Consider the following 20,479-nt stretch of genomic DNA (forward strand, 5'->3'; position numbering starts at 1 on the left):
AAATCTTTGGGCTCTGTGCTGCTAGGTGCACAACCCACTCTGATCTAAGCCCAAAACAAGCATCGCTGTGTTCTTGGTTAATCACCAGACCAATTAGCACCTTGGTTAAGATGTAATGAGGTTCCAGTCCTGCTCCCCTCAGAGCTGGGATTGTTCTGATGAAACTCTCACTCTACCCATGTGTCAATACCCTGTTCACAACACTTCCAGCTCTCGAGGAGTAGTGTGCTAAGTCTGTTAAATCATTAACACCTCCAGCTTACAGGAGACTTGGCTTCCTTCCTCTTGAACAGCCTCAGGCCCCACGCTCCAGGAAGTTATTCTGCAATTTCTGTTTTGCTTTCTTTTCCTGCTGAGCCAGGCTGCCTTTCAGTTCCCACCATGAAGCTTCTGAATGCTGCTGTATTCTTTATTCTTGTGCCCACTTTGACGCCAGCTTTGGACCCTCTCAGCACTTCAGTCTTCATGGGGAGCGCCGCTGTCGCTTGGCAGCTCCTCTCCCCTGTCTCCTGGCTCAAGTGCAGCCTCCTGGAGTGCTGCGGTATGAAGGACACACTGAACATCTCAGGTAAGGCAATGGCAAGGGCACCTTGAGCCAAGCTGTCAGTTGGACCAGCTGATGGTCCTTCCCAGGGTGGTGAGGGCTTCGTTCTTAACGCCAGCCTCCTTCGGAGTGGTTGTGGAAAGATAAGAGTTACTGCCCACAGCAGCTCTAGAAGGCAAAGGCTGTACTAACCTAACATTGCTTATCCCACAAGTGATCATGTACCCAGCTTCTCATGGCAGTGCTGGAGCATTTTCCTTGCTGGTGTCTTCGTTTATATTGGCAGAAGCAGGCAAAATTCTGGAGGTGAATTCAAGGCTGAGAGCTAACGAAATGATCCCACATCTTGAGACAGACACCCCAGTGGTATCCCACACCCCCGTTGGTGGTTGCCTGTAATACATGTCAAGTGAGTAGCAATTAGTGGTAGGTCTAGATTCAAAACATGGTGCTTCACTTCCCTGAGACAAGCAGGCTGGCAGTCCTCAGTGACTGGGGAAGAAAGGGTTGTTTCACCCTCCCTGTGGGGAACGAGTGCATGGTCTGAAGAAGAGCTTATGCAACCTTTTAACCATAAACTCCTGATCCTGCCACCTGGAAATCCCCCTTCCCTTTGTCATGGGATTACAAATATTGCTTCATTTCAGTGCTGGGCCACAGATTTCAAAACAAATCCTCAGCTGTTGGAGACCTGTGTGCCTCCAGGTACCTCAACAGGGCTGCTTAGAAACAGGCTGTTTGCTAGCACTTTGGCCACTGAAACACCAGTTGTGGTGCTTTTTTAAGAGAACTTGGTATAGCAACAGAAGCACATTTTTCTGTAAATGTGAGGTATCCTAGATGCCACAAAAACAGTGAGAATTCAGCACATGCAGTGAACCAAGTCTCTGCAAATACATTAGATCCCATCCCAGGACTTTATAGGAGGCAGTAGCCACAATATCGCTGGGACTCCTGCCTATCCCATACAAACTGCTTGATTCCCATAAATGCCATCAAGAGTCTGATTCATGAGTCTGCTCCTCAGCTGGATTCTCTGCTGATTCACAATCTTGTAATGACCAGAGTGCAGCAAACCTTTGTTCTCCCTGATGGTCATTCAGTTGCAACCAAGAAAAAAAGAAGGGAGGAACAATATGGCATTTTCTGAACTCTTCTCTCTCCTCATTCCTTCAGTTATAAAGATGGATTTGGACCGAAAAGTCTTTGGCCAGCATCTTGCTATCCAGATAATCCTGAGAGCTCTGAGTGCAAATATGCACTCCAAACGGCCCAGGAAGCCCCTGGTGATGTCCTTCCACGGCTGGACTGGAACAGGCAAGTCATTTGTCAGCAATATCATTGCAGAGAACCTCTACCAGCTTAATATCCCAAGACGGAGGTTTGTGCACCATTTCAGCACAGTACTGCATTTCCCACACCTTTCACACGTCCATCTCTATAAGGTACTTCCAGCTTTATCTCACTTTCTCCATTTTATCTGCAATTCTGAGTGCAAATGCCAGATAATTGTGCCTCTTCTCACAGGACCAGCTGCAGAATTGGATTCGGGGCAATGTCAGTGCCTGTCCAAGGTCCCTTTTTATCTTCTCTGAAATGGATCAGATGCCACATGGCCTGATAGACTCCATCGTGCCATTCCTTGGCTACCATGAAGAGATTGATGGTGTTTATTATGGCAAGGCGATCTTCATCTTTCTGAAGTAAGGAAAGCCAAAGGCCAAACAGGAGTTGCAGTCCCACAGAATCAGCAGGGACAAAGGGAATAAAGGCTGCTGATAGGTTTGTAGCTGACTGCAGCGTGGCTGAGCAGCTTGAGCTCCCTTGCTGTTGTCAATGAATATGCCCAGCCATAGTGTCAGCCAGAAGGTCTGAGCTATTCAACACGATAAAGAGAAATGAGCTGTTCCAGAGCTGAAAAGTCTCCTGTTCCTCAAGCGAATGGGAAATGGACAAGTATATATGGTGGCTTCCGAAAGTACTAGAGATGCCACTTCCACAGTGGTCACAAAATACATTTTATCCAGCTCTGTAACACCAACATTAGGCAGAAAGGTCTTTGTAGGATGACAGGACTCCCCTAGGGAGCTCTTCAGATGCAGAGAGAAGAAAACACCTACTGAAGACCGCTTGCATGCACAGATCAAGGGAGCACAATTTCTCCAGGTGTTATTCCTGGGAAATCCATTTGCTGAGGGTCACCCCAGCTCTGTTCACCTCACATGACTGAAGCAAGCCCGAACCCCAAGCTTTGGGCTGGTATACCTCTCAGCTTGCCTTTGCATTCAAACAGATGGCCAACTACCTACTTCAGCTTGAGCAGCAATTACCACAGTGAGTAGCAGGTTGTTAGAGAGCCTCTCAGTAACACCTGTGTGGTGGTTTAAGCCCAGAGGGCAACTGAGCAGCTGTATTTGCTCACTCCTTCCCCCTCAGGGATGGGGAGAAGCAAATAAAAGGCTTAGGGATCCAGATAAGAACAGGGAGGGATGACTCACCAGTTATGGTCATGGGCAAAAGACAAACTCGATTAGGGAACAAAAAACATCAATTTGAACACCACCACCACTAATTTACCAATCAAACCGAGTAGGACAGTGAGAAATATAACCACATCTTAAAAAACCACCTTCCCCCCACCTCTCCCTTCTTCCCAGGCTCAGTTTTGCTCCCAATTTCTCTACCTCCTCCCCTCTACCTGCACAGAGGGGCAGGGGATTGTGGTCAGTTCATCACCCATTGTTTCTGCTGCTCCTTCCTCCTCAGGGAAGGACTCCTCACACTCTTCCCCTGCTCCAGCATAGGCTCCCTCCCACGGGAGAGAGTCCTTCACGAACTGCTCCAACGTTGAGTCCTTCCCACAGGCTACAGCTCTTCACAAACTGCTCCAGTGTGGGTCCCTCCCATGGGCTGCAGTCCTGCCAGCAACAGACTGCCCCAGCACAGGCTGCCCTCAGAGTCCTGGACTTCTTCAGGCACAGCCCCCTGCTCTGGCGTGGGGTCCTCTACGAGCTGCACGTGGGCATCTGCTCCACCAGTGACCTCCATGGGCTGCAGGGGCACAGCCTGCCCTCTCCCCACGGGCTGCAGCAGAGTCTCTGCTCCAGTGCACCTCCCCTCCCCCCCCCTTTCTTCTACTGACCTTGATATTTACAGAGGTATTTCCCTCACAACAGCTCCTCCTCCTCCTCTCAGGTTCTCCTTCTTAAATACATTATCGCAGAGGTGCAGCCACTGTCACTAATTGGCTTGGCCTTGGCCAGAGGTGGGTCTAACTTGGAGCTGCGGGAACTTCAAGAACCTTCTCACAGGATCCACCTCTGTCGCCCTTCCCCTGCTACCAAAACCCCACCACACACAAACCCAACACAACCTGCCAGTATGACCAAACCCCCTGCTCTGCTGCAATGACAGATGCAGTTGTTCAAGCCACTGTGCCAGAGAAATGAAGTGCTCATACCATCAGACACATTTGGGAGATAGTGTGGTCCTTCTCACCTCCCACCTCTGGGCAACACCCACACGTAGGGACGTCACCTCCACTCCAGTGCAGAATCACACAAAGTGACTTAACCCACTGCCGAGATCTGAGCAGTAAAGATGGCAAAGATACAGCTCTAATGAGCCAGTGAATCTCTTTCCTAACAGCAATGCAGGTGGAGATAAAATAACAGAGATTGCCCTTGATTACTGGAGAAGGTTGAAGAGAAGAGAAGACATTCCTGTGAAGGAGCTCCAGTCTCTGCTCTCAGAGGAAATTTTCAGGAACAGAAACAGTGAGTACCTCTGGGCTCAGGGCTCAGTCCCAGGACTGCTGATGTCTTCTGCAAAATGATCCACGAAATGCACAGCAACACACTGGCCTTTGCAGGACTCTGATGGTAAAGCTCCCTACTCTCTTCCAGGCGGTTTCTTTCACAGTCAACTGATCCAAAAGAACCTGATCGACTATTTCATCCCTTTTCTTCCTCTTGAATATAAACATGTGAGAGAGTGTGTCCGGGAGGAGCTGCGAATGCAAGGGCATCCTGTGGATGAAGACCTCATTGCAGAGATTGCCTTGGCAATGACAGACTACCCCCGTGAAGAAAAACTCTACTCCAGCAACGGCTGCAAGACTGTAGCCTCCAGAGTGACTCTGAGCATCTAGGCATTACCAGGCTGAATGCCTCGTCTTCTGGTTACAAGACCACAACAGATGGAAGAACCAGTAACTCCCTTTCCCCTCCCTGCAGCTCAGTCTACACGCTCTTCCCTGAAGGGATTCAGGCTGTCCCATGCCAGAGGCACCTTCTGTAGAGCCCTTGAATAAACACACAGGACACGGCAACAATGGTGGTAAAGAGTAAGCAGGAGAGGGATGGACATACAAGGGTGACAAGGGTTGCTCTCCTTGACACAGAAACACTCCTAATTGAGAGTATTTTGAAGCGGAAAATCTTCCTCTTCTGTGTCAAGAGTGTTTACAGCTTAACTCCTAGCATTGCCTTAATTAATAAAATCTATAAATAAATAACATTCTCAGTATCAGTCTGTTTCATACTGGCTGTCACCTGCGTATCTTACAGAAATCTCACCAGAGATCAGCACCACTGTTCCTGCTTTACAGGTGTGGAAACCCAAGCACAAAGGAGGAGTTTTCCCCATTGTCCAGCTGAACTGCTTGGCGCCAGCGTCCTGGTTCAGCAGCTCACCCACGCGGCACCATCGCCTCATGCCGATGTGGTTATCCCATCCTGGCCGAGCTGCCTGCGTTGGGGAACGCCGTGTGCCACTGCTGCTGATCATTAAATGAAAAGGATGCAGAGAAGCCCTCCCTGTCTCCACACTATGTCCCCACACCGTTTCTCCTCCGTGGTTTGCTCGGCCCGATGCAAGCACCCATGCCTGGTGGTGTGCTCCTGGCTGCGGTGGTGGTGTGTCAACCCCAGCCACCAGTGGGGAGAGAGGAAGAGGAGGCTCATGCTTGCAGAACGGGATGGGGAGTGGCATTTTTGCTGTTGTCTTGCAGGAAAATGTGGTGGGGTGGGGGGGGGACAGGGACAGATGGTGGGGCCTGGGTTGCTCTGAGGGGTGACGGCAGAGCCAGGGCCTGGCTCGCTCTGAGGGTAGCAATGGCGCCCAGCTCGCTCTGAGGCGGTGAAGACGCCCTGGGCCTCGCCTGCGCCTCTCCACCTCCCTGCCAATGCCGTCACATGTCGCCCCTGGCGTCATCCCCCCGTAGCACACCTCAGGGCATCAGCAGGGCAGCGGCTGCTGTCCGTGCCCTTTATAAAGATGGCGGCGGCGGCTACGGGCGGGGCGGGGATTTTCCCGCCTACATCCAGTGGCGGGCGGAAGCGCGGGTCTGCGCGCGGAGCCGCCATGCTGAGGGCGGTCGGGCTGCTCTGGCTGCTGCTGCCGGGGCTGGCGGCGCTGGAGCCGCTCAGCGTGGGCCTGGCTATCGGCGTCGCCTCGGCCCTCACCGGCTACTTGTCTTACCCCAACTTCTACTGCAGCTACGTGGAGTGCTGCCCCCGCGCCGGGCAACGCCTCAATGCCACCGGTACGGCGGGGCCCGGGGAGGGGGGCGCCGGGCCGCGCTGGGCTCCCCAGCCCTGCCCCGGAGCTCGGCCGGTAACCGGTCGCTGCCCGGGGCAGCCCCCGGCGTGCCTGGCAGCGGCCGTGCCATGCTGAGCTCACCTGGTGCGTGGCCAGTGACCGGTAGCCATTGGTAGCCATGCGATGCTGAGCTCTCCCTCTCCTCGCAGCGCTGAAGGTGCAGCTGGACACCAAGCTCTTTGGGCAGCACTTGGCCAAGGACGTGGTGCTGAAGGCGGTGATGGGCTTCAGCAACAACCCCAGCCCCAAGAAGCCGCTGACGCTCTCGCTCCACGGCTGGGCTGGCACCGGCAAGAACTTCCTCAGCCAGATCCTGGCCGAGCACGTCCACCCCGCCGGCCTGCGCAGCAAGTTCGTCCATCTCTTCCTGGCCACCCTGCACTTCCCCTACCACGACCAGCTCAAGCGCTACAAGGTGAGGAGGGACGCAGGGGTTTACCTTGGCCAGTCACCCCGAGTCCCTCAAGTAGCGGGGGGTTGGCTGTTTGTGCTGCGCGTGTCCCCCCAGAAACCTGACAACTGGAGGTGCGCAGCTGGGTATTTCCAAAGTTGGTGCTTAGGAGAGACGCGGGGGGAAATGCATATGGAAAGCGAAAGGCACCAAAATGCCAACAAATCCAAAGCGAGTGTAATTTCCTAGTGCTGTTCTCTCACTGATGCCATCTGCTGATTTCTGCGGTGTTTGCTGTTAGGAAAGAATCCTGTTATTAAAACTGGGCATACTGGTTGGTTGGGCTGGAGATGACTTTCTCCATAGCAGTCCCTGCAGTGCAGTGTTTTGTGTTTGTGGCTAAACCAGTGCTGATAACGCAGCAGTGTTTTGGCGGTGAGGGAACAGTGCTCCCACAGCCTCAAAGCTTGCTTTTTCCCCCACTCCTAGCGAGCAGAGATTGGGAGGGGACATAGCCGGGACAGCTGACCCCCGTCGGGCAAAGGGACATTCTGCACCATATGCTGTCACATTCAGCAATAAAAACTGGGGTAGAAAAAGGAAAATATGGGGGGCATTGGCTTTCAAGGTGGTTGTTGCTCTAACACTGTCTGGGCATTGGTCTGCATGTGTTGGGGTGAGTGATTCCCTTTGTTTCTTTTTTTCCTCTTTCCATCACCTATCAAACTGTCTTTATCTTGACCCATTAATTTTCTCACTTTTATTATTATCCTCTCTTCTCCATCCTGTTGGGGGGTGCTTGGCTGCTAGCCGGGTGTCACGACCCGCACTGGAAGCCCAGAGAATCGCAACGGTTCTGTGATCCTTTCGGGTTAAATTAAGGTGAAATGACACCAAACGACCGGTTAAAATGTTTTACTTGCGGTAGAGAACAACTTAAACTTGGAAAAGGATAATAAGCAATGTGGCCTCTTATAAATCTATAAGAAAGAAAAAAAAGGAGAGAAAGAGAGTCAGAGGAATACAGATCACCATCCCTGGATCCAGCATTGTCTCAGGTCGGGTAATCTTGGGTGGTGGGTGCACACACAGCAAAGTTTCTGTTACCTTTTAAAGTTCGTTTTATTAGCTGATTAGCATACTAGATGAGGAGGGGCAGGTATTCCACAAATACATTTCCATGCCAGACGAGGAAAAAGGTGGAGCATGGGTTCCAGTTGAGTCGGTGGTCGCTGCCCAGCTTTGTTTTTTCCTGTGTTCCCAGAGATTTTATCAGTCATCCCAGAAATGATCACCTCTTATCAGTTCTTGTTGCCATTGCAGTGGCGAAGGTGCGAAGTCATTAGCAAGTCATTAGCAAGGCAAGGATGGTGTCTGGCTTGCACAATAGAGCCACAAAGTATCGGCTTAGTGGTACTTGTGCTTGAGGGGAAACACCTGGTTTAGTCCATGTCTCCCCCTCTGAGGCTTCTCTAAGGAGTTTGTCAATGCAACTGCAAGGGGGTGGGGGGTGCATCCTTCAGTACACTGCCGCTTCCTTGGGTGACATTCCTTAGACTAATCCAAAGGCCACAGCTTGTCCTTGAGGTTTTCTGTGTCGATGAATGTTTGAGGCATTTCTTCCTTCAGTTCCTTACACCGGGTCAACCCACCACGCACTGAGCAATGAGAAGGTGTAGCCGTGTCCTGGTTTTGGCTGGGGTAGAGTTCATTTCTCCCTAGTAGTTGGTACAGTGCTGGGTTTTGGATTTAGTGTGAGAATAATGCTGATAACACACTGATGTTTTAGTTGTTGCTAAGTAGCACTTGAAGTTGAGGATTGTTCAGTTTCCCCTGCTCTGCCAACAAGCAGGTGCACAAAAAGCTGGGAGGGAGCATCAGTCAGCGGGTGGTGAGCAATTGCATGGTGCATCACTTGTCTTGGGTTTTATTTTTCTTTTTGTTATATTCCTTTCCATTATTATTATATCTTATTATTGTTATTATATTTTGTATTTTATGTTGTATTTATATTTTATTTTAGTTATTAAACTGGTGTTATCTCAATCCACGAATTTTACTTTTTTTTTTTGATTCTCCTCCCCATCCCACTGGGAGGGGGGATGAGTGAATGGCTGCGTGGTGCTTAGTTGCTGGCTGAAGTTAAACCACAACAGCCCGCATGAGAGATTTTTCAAGTGAAAAAATGTCATTCCTTGACACTGGAGAGTTCTGATCTTCATGTTTTAATGTCTGAAGGTACCTAAACCTGATGTACTGATAGATGTGGTTCCTGTATGAAAGATGAAACACTGACTTTTTTTTTTTTTAAAAAAAACCCAACCAAACAAAAATGAGCTTTTTTTCTCCAAGGCTTCCCATCTTGGCTAGTTTTTGTCTTATCCATACACTAAGCAGAAAGAATTCACATTTCAATTCAGTGTCATGTGTCAAAGGGATCAGTCACAGAGTTTATGGTCCTCTCTTCAGGAAAAGCTGTAACCAGTGTGTGTGGGATGCTGACATTTGACAGGGTGTCCCTAGAGTCTGTCACATACAAGTATCTTGTATCCAGAAAAGACTTAGTGTTCCAGTGATTTTCAACGTCTTGTTCCAGGAACAATTGCAGAACTGGATTCGGGGCAACGTCACTGCCTGTCCCCACTCTGTCTTCATTTTTGATGAGATGGACAAAATGCATCCAGGTCTCATAGATGCCATCAAGCCGTTCTTAGACTATTATGAGCAGGTTGATGGGGTATCCTACAGGAAAGCCATCTTCATCTTCCTCAGGTCTGTAGCACCTATTTTGGTCATTTTGAGATATTGAGGTAAATCTGGGTTTATGATGATAATGATGTTCCTATGGGACCTCATTCAAAGAACAGCAAAAGAACGGCTCTGGAGTGAAGACCCTCTCTGTAAAGACAGAGGCGAGCACTGTGAGCTCTTGCGTGGCCTGTGGCTGCAGTGGAGCAGGTCTGATGCCGTGCAGCGGATCACTGCAGCGTGCCCGGCCCAGAGCACAGATCGTGTGAGAGTTCCCATTTTGGGGAAGTTCTCTAGAATGGGTGCACCATGTACTGGGTCTGGCTGGCCTGGAATTAACTGGCTTCTCAGCAGCCATTTTGGTGCTTTGTTCTGGATTTGCGGCTAAAACAGTGTCAGGAACACATCGATGTTTTGGCTGTTTCTGGATGGTGCTTGCAAAGCCTCAAGGCTTTCTTTTTTTCCCACGCTGTGCCCAATGGGTAGGCCGGGGTGGGCAGGGGATGGGAGGGGACACAGCTGGGACAGCTGACCTGAACTGGCCAGGGGAATATTCAATATTATGTAATGTCATGTTCAGCAAGAAAACCTGGGGTAGAGAAAGAAGGGGGGGGTTCAGATTCCAAGGTGATGGTTCTTGGGAGACTGCCAGGGCATTGGTCTGACTATGGGTTGAGTGACTGAGTGATTTCCTCCTCCTCCCCCCCCCCCCCCCCCCATAATCTATTAAACTGTCTTTATCTTGACCCACAAGTCTCCTAACTTTTATTCTTCTTATTTCCTCCTTCCATCCTGCTGAGGTGGGAGGGAGTAAGTAAGCAGCTATGTAGGTGCTTGACTGCTGGCCGGGGTCAACCCACCACACACTGATGGCAATTTAAAGAACTGGAGACTTACCCTAAATTTTGTCTTACAGGTTTCTGTTTTGTTGATTTGTTTGACTTCAGGAAGATTAGCAATATGTGTAACTGGCTAAAAAAGAAATTCTGCCTCAGTTGTGTCTGTATTCACCACTGAACGTTTTTCTTTTATGAATAGCAATGCAGGTGGTGACTTAATTAATAAAGCGGCTCTTGACTTCTGGACAAGTGGAAAGCACAGGGAAGAGATTCAGCTCAAAGACCTGGAGCCCATGCTATCTGTAGGAGTCTACAATAACAAGAATAGTAAGTCACTTTCCCCAGAAAGTGGGGAATTTTTTACTTCATAACAGGGTTCATCTCTGCAGTCTGTACTGCAGCCTACCTTGACCCTGCCCTGCTTCCCGTGACCCCACCTTCCAACAGTGCCCTGGCCCTGTGCCCTTCTGTCCCTTCTCTACAGTATCTTGCCCTCACAAGAAAGTTTTTGGCAGAGAAGTTGCTCTTTATACACACTGAAGGTTAGCAGCAACAGCTGCAAGGTGCCGTCAGTCTGATCCATCCAGCTAACTGGATGCTTTTCTCAGGCAGTGGTTGAGACAAACTGCTTTGTGAATTCAGTCTGGCCTGTGCATCCGATCTTATGCAGACTCAGAGAATCATAGGAAGGACTTTCTCTAAACTTTTTTTCCCCCCCAACTCCTCCAGGTGGACTGTGGCACAGCAGCCTTGTTGACAGGAACCTCATTGACTACTTTGTCCCCTTCCTGCCCCTGGAGCACAAGCACGTGAAGATGTGTGTCAGGGCTGAAATGATGGCCCGTGGCTATGCTGTCGATGAGAAGGTTGTTCAAGCAGTGGCTGATGAAATGACTTTCTTCCCAAAAGAGCAGAAAATCTACTCTGATAAGGGCTGCAAGACTGTGCAGGCCAAGCTGGATATTCACGAAGATGCTATGACGAGAGATTCGAAAGCCAAGGGTTGACTACCCTTCAGGTCTCCAAAGAACTTTCAGAGCTTTGGCAAATCTGTGTATTTGCACTTAAGCTTTTTTACTGTTGCAGGGGGTACGGTGAAAATACCAGAATGAGCTCTGTGGGCTTTTCAATGTTTTGGTTTTTTTTTTTAAACTTAACATCCTTCTGTTCATTTCTGAACTGTCTGGTATCCAAATGTTGTCCCCTTCATTTTTCTTTTAACCTGTAGAGAATTTCTGAGTAGGACAGATATATATCACTGGATACAACCTCTCCTGCTTTATTCTTCAAGTGTTGCAATTAAGTATTGAATTCCTCTTTCCACAAAAACTAGACTAGAGCAAAGGAGAACAGAGGAATTCTTCAGGCAGTCGTATTCCCTCCCTTGTACAAGGTCTCGTTCATGGGCTAGTGAAATGAAGGGATGTGGGGTGTGTTCAGGACTAGGGCGAGGGTGAACCCCTTGATGCGTTGCAGTAAGAAGATGGTACGGTGGAAGGCCTCCTGTCCTTCACATCAGACTGATGCTGTTGTGGCTTCTACAGCTGAGCATCAGCTATTCAGGGACAGAAGGGCATGATTATAGTTTATGTCATGCTGTGGCATCATACCGCACCCCCCCCTGCTACAGTGATATGGAAAGGCATGATGAGCTCCAGGAAATCTGTTGTTAAATAGTAGAAAAAGGGGAGGCGGGGCAAGTAACTGCTTGGTCCTGTGCTTCTCTGGGGAAAAAGAACTTGTAAAAGAAACTTTATGTTCTTCTAACTAAGGGGGCTAAGTGAACTTGTGTGGTAACTGCAGGTCCTCCTAAGCAGAGGGACTCATCTGAGGGATCTGTGTTACAACATACCAGGCCAGTCTCCTGCTCTTAATCAGAAAAATCTCTTGTGAGGATTTGACTGTTAACGGCTCGGCAGGTTAATCTGCATGTGGGGGCTCCTGGGCCTGAAGTCTTCAAGATCCCTGGGAGTCCCTCTCAGCTGCACCCAACAGACTAGGAGTGGGTAATGCTACTCTCATCTGGCTTGGAAGACACCTTCATGGTAGAAATTTTTAATAGTGTATTTTTATACTGAAGTGTAAGCAACAGCAATAGAAGGCTCTTCCTTAGAGAGCCACAGAGAAGGGTGTATGGGAAATGGGAGCAATCAACAATCCCATACTTAAGTATGTTTTATACTAGCTTTCAGCACTAAAGAATGTGTGTGGAAGGGTGAGTGACAAATTAGGAAGCTGGGAAAGATTGATTTAACCTTCACCCACTGGTAAGGATGGGGTTTAAAAGTCTTGCAAGGTTTAACTCTTTCATCATCCATTACTTGTGGATCAAATATTGTAGTGCAAGAGAGAAGTGCCTATCACTTGGTTGATTGTAGTGTGGTTTTTTTTAAACTGTTATGAGGGATTGGGCTATTTTTGTGCTGCAGCATCTACTTCCTCACTTGTACTTGATGTGATGCAATACTTACAGGTCTCAACCCTATTATGTTAATCTAAATTACAACAGAGAGCTTAGCATTTATGTTAAATTCTAAATTCAGAGTGTCAGTTGCCTTTTACAACCCCACACGGAGGCTGTCAAATGCTGGCAAACTTCACGCTGATGCAATCTCCAGAGCCAAATGCTAGCCAGCCATTAACCTTGGGACATTGGACTGTTGCTTTTCGTGTATGTTTTGCCTATTAACTGACTTAGTCATAGGTGCATCCAGTTTCAGTTACTCCAAACACAAAATACCTGTGCAATTTCAAGACGCAAAATGTTACTACTGTACTGCAGCTGGAATAAATCTTAAGTCCCTTTTTTGTCTTGGTTTAATCATTTTCAGTTACAGAAAAGTACTAGTTTATGCTGTTTTCAACCACCAGCTCTGCAGCTTTCTGTTAAGCTTTATTCTTAAAAATTTGTTTATAACAATGGATAAGCAGATTAAATAGCCTGTTGCTGTTAAAACAAGTTGAGTCATCCAATAATACAGTAAGAAATTCAGCAGTTAAATACAGCTCAGTAGAAACACCTACCTATGAAAAAGCCTTAAAGTCTCTGCCTGCTCTGCCTCATAGTTATTAACAGATCTCTCCTACCATACTGCCAGGCGCTGCGGGATAAATATGCCTTGGGTAGCTGGTTTAACCATTCCTCGGGTGCTGCGTCTGGAAAGCTGTCCTAGGCAGCTCCTCGCCTCTCCTCGAGCTGGCAAAGGCACGATAGGACTACAGGCTTTCATCGTATCTCCGTGAGCCAGAGCATCTGCAGCTTCTCTAGCGCTGAAAAAAAGCCAGCATGTAAATAATGGCCTAATTCAAGCGAGGTACAGCTGTTGGCAACAACTCTCACCTCACCCAACAGTCAGTTGTTGACGTGGTTGTGAATGTGTTGTGCTGTAGCGATGCACAAGGAAGCTGGTACGGAGCGCAGCCAGGCAGCGTCAGCTGTCTCGTTCAGCAGGACTTTGCACTGTGCTGCTCCACACACACGACTGCTCTGCTCAGGCAGACACATCTCGAGAGACAGGTTGCTTCTCTCTGTCAAGAGAACAGCACTTACTACATCGCTGTGCTTTAACCGTAGCCTCTAATTTTATGAGCACAGTGTGAGATCTCGGAACGTTCCCCGCAGAAGGTTGAATTAAAGCAGCACTTGCTTGTACTGGATTTTGGCAAGAACAAAATTTGGTCTCAGCGACTGCTCAGCTACTCTCACCCGGCCAATGGATCAGACCTTTCCCCCATTTGACATTTTCCTTCAAGTTGGCTGAGCCAGTTTCAAGTGGCCAAAGTTACCCACTCACAGCAAGACAGACAAGAGCGAGGACCTCAGCTTTGAAACCACAGTCTAAAGGGGAGGAGTGAAGATCGGAAGGATCAAATCTGGGAGTGATTTCAGGCACACATTTTTTTTTACCCAGCTGGAGACCATAGCCAGGTCTGCTGCTTTCAAGAACAGAAGAGATTAAACACAGGCAGTCTCCACCCTTTGAACATATTTCTCCCTAGAGGAAGCTTCCATCTACCCTAAACCATCTAGGGCTACGATACAATGAAATACTTGCTATCCATCTATGTCAAATGCTACTATGGATGCTGCAATGGCACATAAAGCAGAACTGAGAGTATTTAATGCTGGAAGAGCCACAATACTGCTCCGTTGAACTGCTTCTTTTGAGGAGAAGGTACCAAACTAATAAAAGTTTATCATTTTCACATCTGCTTTTTTCCATTAGCCAGGCGTTTGCTATAATCAGGTCAAAGAAACAGATAAATACCCAAGTTCAAAGCATTCATTTGCTGACAAATACTAGGACTGATAATTTGCATATTGCACAACTTCAGAACTGGACAGTTGGATTCTTAGTGGCCCTTTTTTTTTTTCCCCCCCCTTGCAGAGAAAACTTCAAGACACTGCCACTGAAAACATGGGTGGCTTCAACCAGAGCCTGCAGAGTGTTCAGTCAGTGGTACCACAGTGGGAGGAGACGAGAAGCAGGGTTTTAACTAGTCTCCAGAAGACAAGTTCATCCTTACGGTACTGTTGAGCACATACACATTTAGAAAGTCTGCCTCTACAATAAACCATGTGAGTTTAATTAGTACCAAGGGTCTCGAAGTGCAGCTTCCACTCCAAACTTCATTTGTTTCCCTTTCACCAGGTAGCAGTCACATCTCCTCATATCTATTCCCTTTGAACTCAAGAAGGGAGATACCTGTAATCAAGCACAGCTGAACACTTCAGCCAGAAATGTAGTATGCTCTTCCTCAACAAGCTGCAAGTTTGTGCAAAATTAACATCAAATCCCTCAATGCAAAGAAGACCAGAAGGTAGCTAAGAAATACATTTCTGATGAGAAAAGTTTATTTTTAATAGAAACTGGAGTGAAAAAATGCCTCTGCAGTGCTCACATTCAGAAATGAATCTGACAGTCTTTGCAGTAACTTCAGTTGACACATTTCACATTTTTTTTTTCAAATGCCTTTGGATCGGTCTTCATCCCGACCTCAAAGGCACACAGTATTGCGAGAAGATGAAAAAGGGAAAAACCCTGCAAGCTGGCCCCAGAATGCTACATGTAGGTGGAAAGGAGGAATCACTTTTCCACTTCCTTGGTGTAGAATTTAACCTGTACATGTTTCCCATTAAGTTTCACCCTTTCCAGGAAGCTGACTCACCAGTCAGCATGCTTTTCTCCCTCCTGAGACTGCTCCTGGGAGAGCATGCTGTGGACAATTTTATATGTAAAAAAATAACCAAAAATAGGAACCAACTACACTAATGTGGCAGTCAAGGATTTTAACTTGCTACTTTGTAATACTAAGTCCGCCCTCTGAACACTACTCACACCAGAGTTTCACATTCTTGCTTTGACACACAGGAGACCAAATTATACCACTGGTTTGAGAAAGACAATGGTACCGCATGATGTTGGATAGAAGACTCGGGATTTTTTTTTAATTACAGAATCCCCCCCTTACTTTACTGGAGCCAAGCCATTCAAGGAGAAATACTTTCAATGTAGTTATAGGAATATTCCCACACAAGCCCAATGAAGGCTTTCACAGACTTAGGAACTTTGATTAAAATTCTCAATGTTGTCTAGAGATCATCCACATCAAGCCAAAATCCAGTTAGAATTAGGTCACAGTCTCAGTCCTTCTATACATGCCAACAGTCTGCCAAATGGTTCTGATGATCAACACACGATCTGAGGAGTCTTCGGCACCATCAGACCCCCGCAGTCACGACGCAGTTCGTTCTTACCTTGCCAACACAAGGCTGAAGTACTTGGGAGCCGTGACTAGTGACAGAATAAAAATGCAGAGGCACTGCTGCTTATTTACACACCAGTTAAAAAATGTTCCTTTCTTTTAAAAGTGCTTAAAAATGAAATGTCCCAGGTTCTCCACTTCGTGATTAAGTTAAATTTGCTTCTTTGCAGGTTGTAGCAATAAAGCATTAGAAGTCATAATAATAATCCAGCTTTGCATCCACAGTTTTACATCCTTTATCTGAATAAATTCTCTCCTCTCTGGGGAAGTACGTCATCTCGTCAGCTATTCTGGTTAAAATGTCTTCATCCACAACATAGCCACGTGATTCAATCTCAACCCTGACACACATTTTCACATGTTTGTATTCCAGAGGCAGAAAGGGAACAAAGTAGTCAATGAGATTTCTATCAATCAAGGTGCTGTGCCAAAATCCACCTGCAAAAGGAAAGAGAAGGGGTTTGTTACTACTCCTGTAATTAAACACCACCATGGGTTGAATGGGAGAGCAAGAGACATATCACAGCCCTCTGCTACATACCAGTAAGAATTCACCTGTGATTTTAGGGCCCTATAATGCACAAGTAAGTCCAAATACAAGCTCCTTCTCATGGTACTTTGGGCATAAAGTTTTGGACAGACACATAAATGCAGTCCATTGGAGCTGAATGAATGAATTCTGACTGAATGCATTTAAGCCTTGCTCCCCAGGTGCTAGTCTCATACCCTCCCCTCTCTCACTTAGAGAAGTACAGATTTCCTCCCACTTAACAGTTCTCCCAGACCAACTTTCTTGTTGTTTTTTTTAGAGCTTGCATCTAACCTTTTTTAAAAAAGTACAGTAAGTTTGCTTCCAATGCTAATTTTAGAGCATAACTATGTTAAAACCCCTTTTCGCTCGAAGTCCCGTGTGAGGAAACCTAGGAAGCACTGGACTGCCCACAGCAGGGCTGGTGTGTCAGCTTGTTGCTCCTAAATAGCTGCGTGAAGGCTTTTAACAGACTGACCAAGACAGGCTAAGTGGGTTGGGGGCCAATGAAGTGGCTTCCCCACAATACAACATTTTATTGGTTAAAGATTTTTCAGCTAGTGCAGTATCTAGCCTCACCTTCAGGGTTTCTGTTTGCTTTCCCTTTAGCCCATTAGCATGTAAATAACTGCACAGCACAGACCTCCCCCAACACAAGCAATCCAACTGAGAGCAAACACGCTGGTAGCCAAGGTGCACACGGAGCTCCTTAACCTCCAGAGCCAACTGAAGGCCCCCAAACTGCATCGTGGCTCCTTGCTAGCCAAAAATTGGAGGCCACATCAGGTAGAAACCATAGCTGTAAAAATGCAGCTAAATGCAGTCCATCCCTTTTGTGGAACTTTTACCACCTCAAAAGCAATCACAGTTTTACTCACTATTTTTGTTATTGAAGACAGACACAGACAGTGCATTTTGGATATCTGTGAGCTGTATATCTTCCCTTGTCCTCCCATTTCTCCAGAAATCTAGTGCCACCTCCGTTATCTTTTCAGCTCCTGCATTGCTAAGTAAAGAGAAAACAAAGATTGTAGCTGGAGGTAGTTTTAAAAGGCATCAAGCATACAGAACAGCGGACCTCAGAAGATGCTTCCTACCTGAGGAATATGAAGATGGCTTGTCGGTAAGACACCCCATCCAGAAGCTCATAGTAGTCCAGGAATGGCTTAATGGAGTCAATGAGTCCTGCATGCATTTTATCCATTTCATCAAATATGAAGAGTGATCTAGGACAGATGCTCACGTTTCCCCGAATCCACGACTGCAACTGGTCCTGAGAGGCATAAAAATAAAAGATGCTGAAAGAGTTTGTGTTGAAAAGACAGAAAATAGCTCTTCTGCTTATCGACCTTTGTCCTGAAAGAGTCATTTCAGCTGTGTCATTTTAACAGCTTTGGCTTCTTGACTAAAACATGGTTAAAAGCTGTAAATAAAACTTTAACAAAATCTCATGCCGGTTCTGAAAAACTTTAAGACACCAAGAGACGGGATGGGACAAACAGGAAAGTAGAAACAGAATTAAATTCTCAGCCCTGTGTTTTAATCATTCAGAAGTTAAATTAAGACAATTACAAGCCCTTCTTAAAACAAAATATTGTTCAGAAAGGCTAACGCTTTATTGTATTTAAAGATTTTCTCAATGAAGTGTTGCATTTTTCTCTCACAGAAGCGTTACATTTAAGATCAATAATGAAGTAACTGGAAAAAAAAGCGTTGATCTGCTGGCAGATGAATGAGAAGTAACTGTTCTCTCCATTTTCAATGATTCATCACTTTTTTCTATTCACTGTTTACTCAGTCCCTGAACTGCAGAGGCAGCACACAAGGTGGCACTGGGTGTATTGCGGATAAGAAGCGGTAGTTCCTCCTACTGCCTTGGGCAGCAAGTTTCCCAAATGTATTCCCCTCGACAGAAAAGCAGAAAGAGATTCATTTTATTTTAAAACAGATCAGTTGCAAGAAGGTGAAAAGTAAGCTGAAAAAGAGGAAACACTTATTTCCTCCATTTAGAAATCTGATTTGTAGACCATCCCGTTCCCGTTTTTAACACATACGAACTGAATATAAACGTTCAGTACTACCAAAGACAGCAGTACTCATTCAAACTCTGCTGTTAACATAGTTAGAACAAAAAAAGCCCCAAAAACCAGAAGACATGCATCTGAGCTACGGATCCACACGATATCCACCTGCCTACAGAACTGCGCTGACACTTAGCAAACTGGCAGAACAATTCCAAACGCATTTATCTGTACCCTTCTAACAACAGAATATTCTGTGATTTTGTTTCACAGCTGGGAAACGGCTGCATAGAAAAACTAAATAACCCACTCAGCGTGCAGTACACCTGTGTCCCAGAGAACAAGCTGCAGCTTGCCATGGTACCTGCCATGGAGGTCAGTGCGTGGTTTCCCAGAGACATGAACTATTAGTTTTTTAAAGCCCCCACCAGTATATCACCTAACCACAGAAACCTGCTGAATCGTATTTATTCTTAAGTCAGTCACATCTCTAAGCAATGTGTAGAACAAAAATAAAACATATCATTCTTCTCTAAAGAGAGGCTCAAAACACATGCAAAAAGCTACATTAATGAGAAAAAACAGTCTTGATAGATGTTAGGATTTACCCAGTTCTGTACAGAGGTTCCAGAACTGCCACAAGAGATGTTTTACTGCACAGAATAACATGTAGGTTTCTAGTACTGATGATGCTGTAATTCAATAGAGCAGTCACTGCAGCAGAGCTGTGCCCCACCGCCACGGGTTCCACAGCACACTCTTACCTTGTAGAGATTGATGCTGGGAGCATGAGGAAAGTGTAAAGTTGCCACGAACTGATGGACATATTTACTCTGCAGACCTCTTTTATAAATGCTTTCGGCGACTATCTTACTGACAAAGTTTTTGCCTGTTCCAGTCCACCCGTGCAAGGAAAGGGCAAGAGGCTTTTTGGCGTTGGTGTTGTTCAAGAAACCCTTCACGGCCTTTACAACCACCTTGTTCACCAGGTGCTGCCCGAACAGCTTCCTGTCCAGATTCTCCTGCAGAGCTGGACGGAGAGACCACACCGTCAACTGCGAGGCAGGAGCCGGGCGCGGGGCTTGGAGGAGGGTCCCGCACCCACCCGGCCTGACGGCCGCCAGCCCCAGGCCTGGGGGCAAAGGGCCGGCCGAGCTGGAGCAGCGCCCTGCGGCCCACGCAGGCCCCACAGGCCCTGCCCGGCTCCCGGGGCCTCCGCCCCCCCCAGCCACCCCGCAATGTCCCCCCAGCCCGCCCCGGCCCCCAGCACCCCCTCAGCCCGCACCGGCGGCGCCGCGGTGGTCGTGCCGTTGGAGACAGCACTCCCTGAAGTAGCAGTAAAGCCGCGGGTAGGAGATGAAGCCGGTAAGGGCCGAGGCGGCGGCGCCCGCGATCGCCAGCCCCAGGCTGATGGGCTCCACGGCGCTCGCTGGCTGGAGGAGCAGCGCCAGCGCCAAGGCCGCCCGCAGCGCGCCCCGCCGCAGCTTCATGGCCCGCCCGGCCCCGCCGCCGCCGGCCCCGCCGCTCCGCCGCCGCTTCCTCCCCGCCCCGCCGCTTCCGCCGCCGCCATCTTGGGTGCGGGCAGAGGCGGGGCTGGCGCTGAGGGCGGCCGCCATGTTGGCTGGGCACGCTCGGGGCCGCCCGCCCGCCGCTGTCGTTAGCTAAATGGCGGCCTCGCGCGGTACAGGCGTTAAATACCGCGCTCACGCTCCAACGTTAGCGGAGCGGTGCCGTGTTCCCAGGGGTTCAGGGGAGATGCCACCTCAGACCTGCACAGAGGCGCAGGCTCCGAAACAAACTCGTGCATTTATCTGGCCCATAGAATTTTCCCGTTTTCTGAAGAAAAGTAAAATCTGGGGCCGTTGCCCCTCTTCCTGGAGTTTCCACTCCTAAGTGACAGGACATGGACACCTGCACAGGCACAGGACACCCTGGCAATCATTACCATTGGTGAGTATCCCACAAGGAAAAATGTCATTTACGATCACTTAAAAACACTTTTATTATTTTTAAGTTCTAAATCTTGCCTGCAAGTACCCA

At 47.9% G+C, this 20,479-nt stretch overlaps 3 protein-coding genes across 5 annotated transcripts; 2 read left to right on the forward strand and 1 right to left on the reverse strand.

Annotated features, from left to right (window-relative positions):
- The first annotated feature begins 354 nt into the window (after positions 1-354).
- LOC141953116 (torsin-1B-like) lies at positions 355-5,062 on the forward strand. Of its 2 annotated transcripts, none has more exons than XM_074891427.1 (5): positions 355-568; positions 1,721-1,989; positions 2,072-2,247; positions 4,193-4,320; positions 4,450-5,062. In XM_074891427.1, the coding sequence occupies exons 1-5, from the start codon at positions 382-384 to the stop codon at positions 4,692-4,694; spliced, it is 1,005 nt and encodes a 334-aa protein (XP_074747528.1). In that variant the 5' UTR covers positions 355-381; the 3' UTR covers positions 4,695-5,062. The 2 variants fall into 2 exon arrangements, with proteins under 2 accessions (XP_074747528.1, XP_074747529.1); XM_074891428.1 differs by lacking the exon at positions 355-568 and adding an exon at positions 581-953.
- Positions 5,063-5,880: 818 nt separating this feature from the next.
- On the forward strand, positions 5,881-12,931 carry LOC141953212 (torsin-1B-like). The gene is made up of 5 exons (XM_074891681.1): positions 5,881-6,089; positions 6,295-6,560; positions 9,133-9,308; positions 10,323-10,450; positions 10,853-12,931. Exons 1-5 carry the CDS (start codon positions 5,909-5,911, stop codon positions 11,128-11,130), a joined length of 1,029 nt encoding a protein of 342 aa, XP_074747782.1. The 5' UTR covers positions 5,881-5,908; the 3' UTR covers positions 11,131-12,931.
- A 66-nt stretch (positions 12,932-12,997) lies between these two features.
- On the reverse strand, positions 12,998-19,978 carry TOR1A (torsin family 1 member A). 2 transcript variants are annotated; one of them, XR_012631882.1, is made up of 7 exons: positions 19,725-19,978; positions 19,204-19,469; positions 17,516-17,691; positions 17,297-17,424; positions 15,882-16,327; positions 13,464-13,651; positions 12,998-13,393 (listed from the first exon to the last, which is right to left on the reverse strand). XR_012631882.1 is itself a non-coding variant. In XM_074891680.1 (5 exons), the coding sequence occupies exons 1-5, from the start codon at positions 19,927-19,929 to the stop codon at positions 16,077-16,079; spliced, it is 1,026 nt and encodes a 341-aa protein (XP_074747781.1). In that variant the 5' UTR covers positions 19,930-19,978; the 3' UTR covers positions 14,957-16,076. The 2 variants fall into 2 exon arrangements, 1 of the variants encoding a protein (XP_074747781.1); XM_074891680.1 differs by lacking the exons at positions 12,998-13,393; positions 13,464-13,651 and having other exon boundaries at positions 14,957-16,327.
- Between the last annotated feature and the right edge of the window lie 501 nt (positions 19,979-20,479).

This window comes from Strix uralensis, chromosome 21 (assembly GCF_047716275.1).
Source record: "Strix uralensis isolate ZFMK-TIS-50842 chromosome 21, bStrUra1, whole genome shotgun sequence".
NCBI lineage: Eukaryota > Metazoa > Chordata > Aves > Strigiformes > Strigidae > Strix > Strix uralensis.

Bases quoted from the DNA above. Each gene is read 5' to 3' on its own strand.
- LOC141953116 (XM_074891427.1), top strand. From the start codon at position 382: ATGAAGCTTCTGAATGCTGCTGTATTCTTTATTCTTGTGCCCACTTTG. The intron at 569-1,720 runs GTAAGGCAATGG...TCATTCCTTCAG, and splicing joins GGACACACTGAACATCTCAG to TTATAAAGATGGATTTGGAC. The intron at 1,990-2,071 runs GTACTTCCAGCT...CTCTTCTCACAG, and splicing joins CACACGTCCATCTCTATAAG to GACCAGCTGCAGAATTGGAT.
- LOC141953212 (XM_074891681.1), top strand. From the start codon at position 5,909: ATGCTGAGGGCGGTCGGGCTGCTCTGGCTGCTGCTGCCGGGGCTGGCG. The intron at 6,090-6,294 runs GTACGGCGGGGC...CTCTCCTCGCAG, and splicing joins GCAACGCCTCAATGCCACCG to CGCTGAAGGTGCAGCTGGAC. The intron at 10,451-10,852 runs GTAAGTCACTTT...CAACTCCTCCAG, and splicing joins AGTCTACAATAACAAGAATA to GTGGACTGTGGCACAGCAGC.
- TOR1A (XM_074891680.1), bottom strand. From the start codon at position 19,929: ATGAAGCTGCGGCGGGGCGCGCTGCGGGCGGCCTTGGCGCTGGCGCTG. The intron at 17,692-19,203 runs GTAAGAGTGTGC...TATGCCTCTCAG, and splicing joins CCAGCATCAATCTCTACAAG to GACCAGTTGCAGTCGTGGAT. The intron at 17,425-17,515 runs GTAGGAAGCATC...CTCTTTACTTAG, and splicing joins GCCATCTTCATATTCCTCAG to CAATGCAGGAGCTGAAAAGA.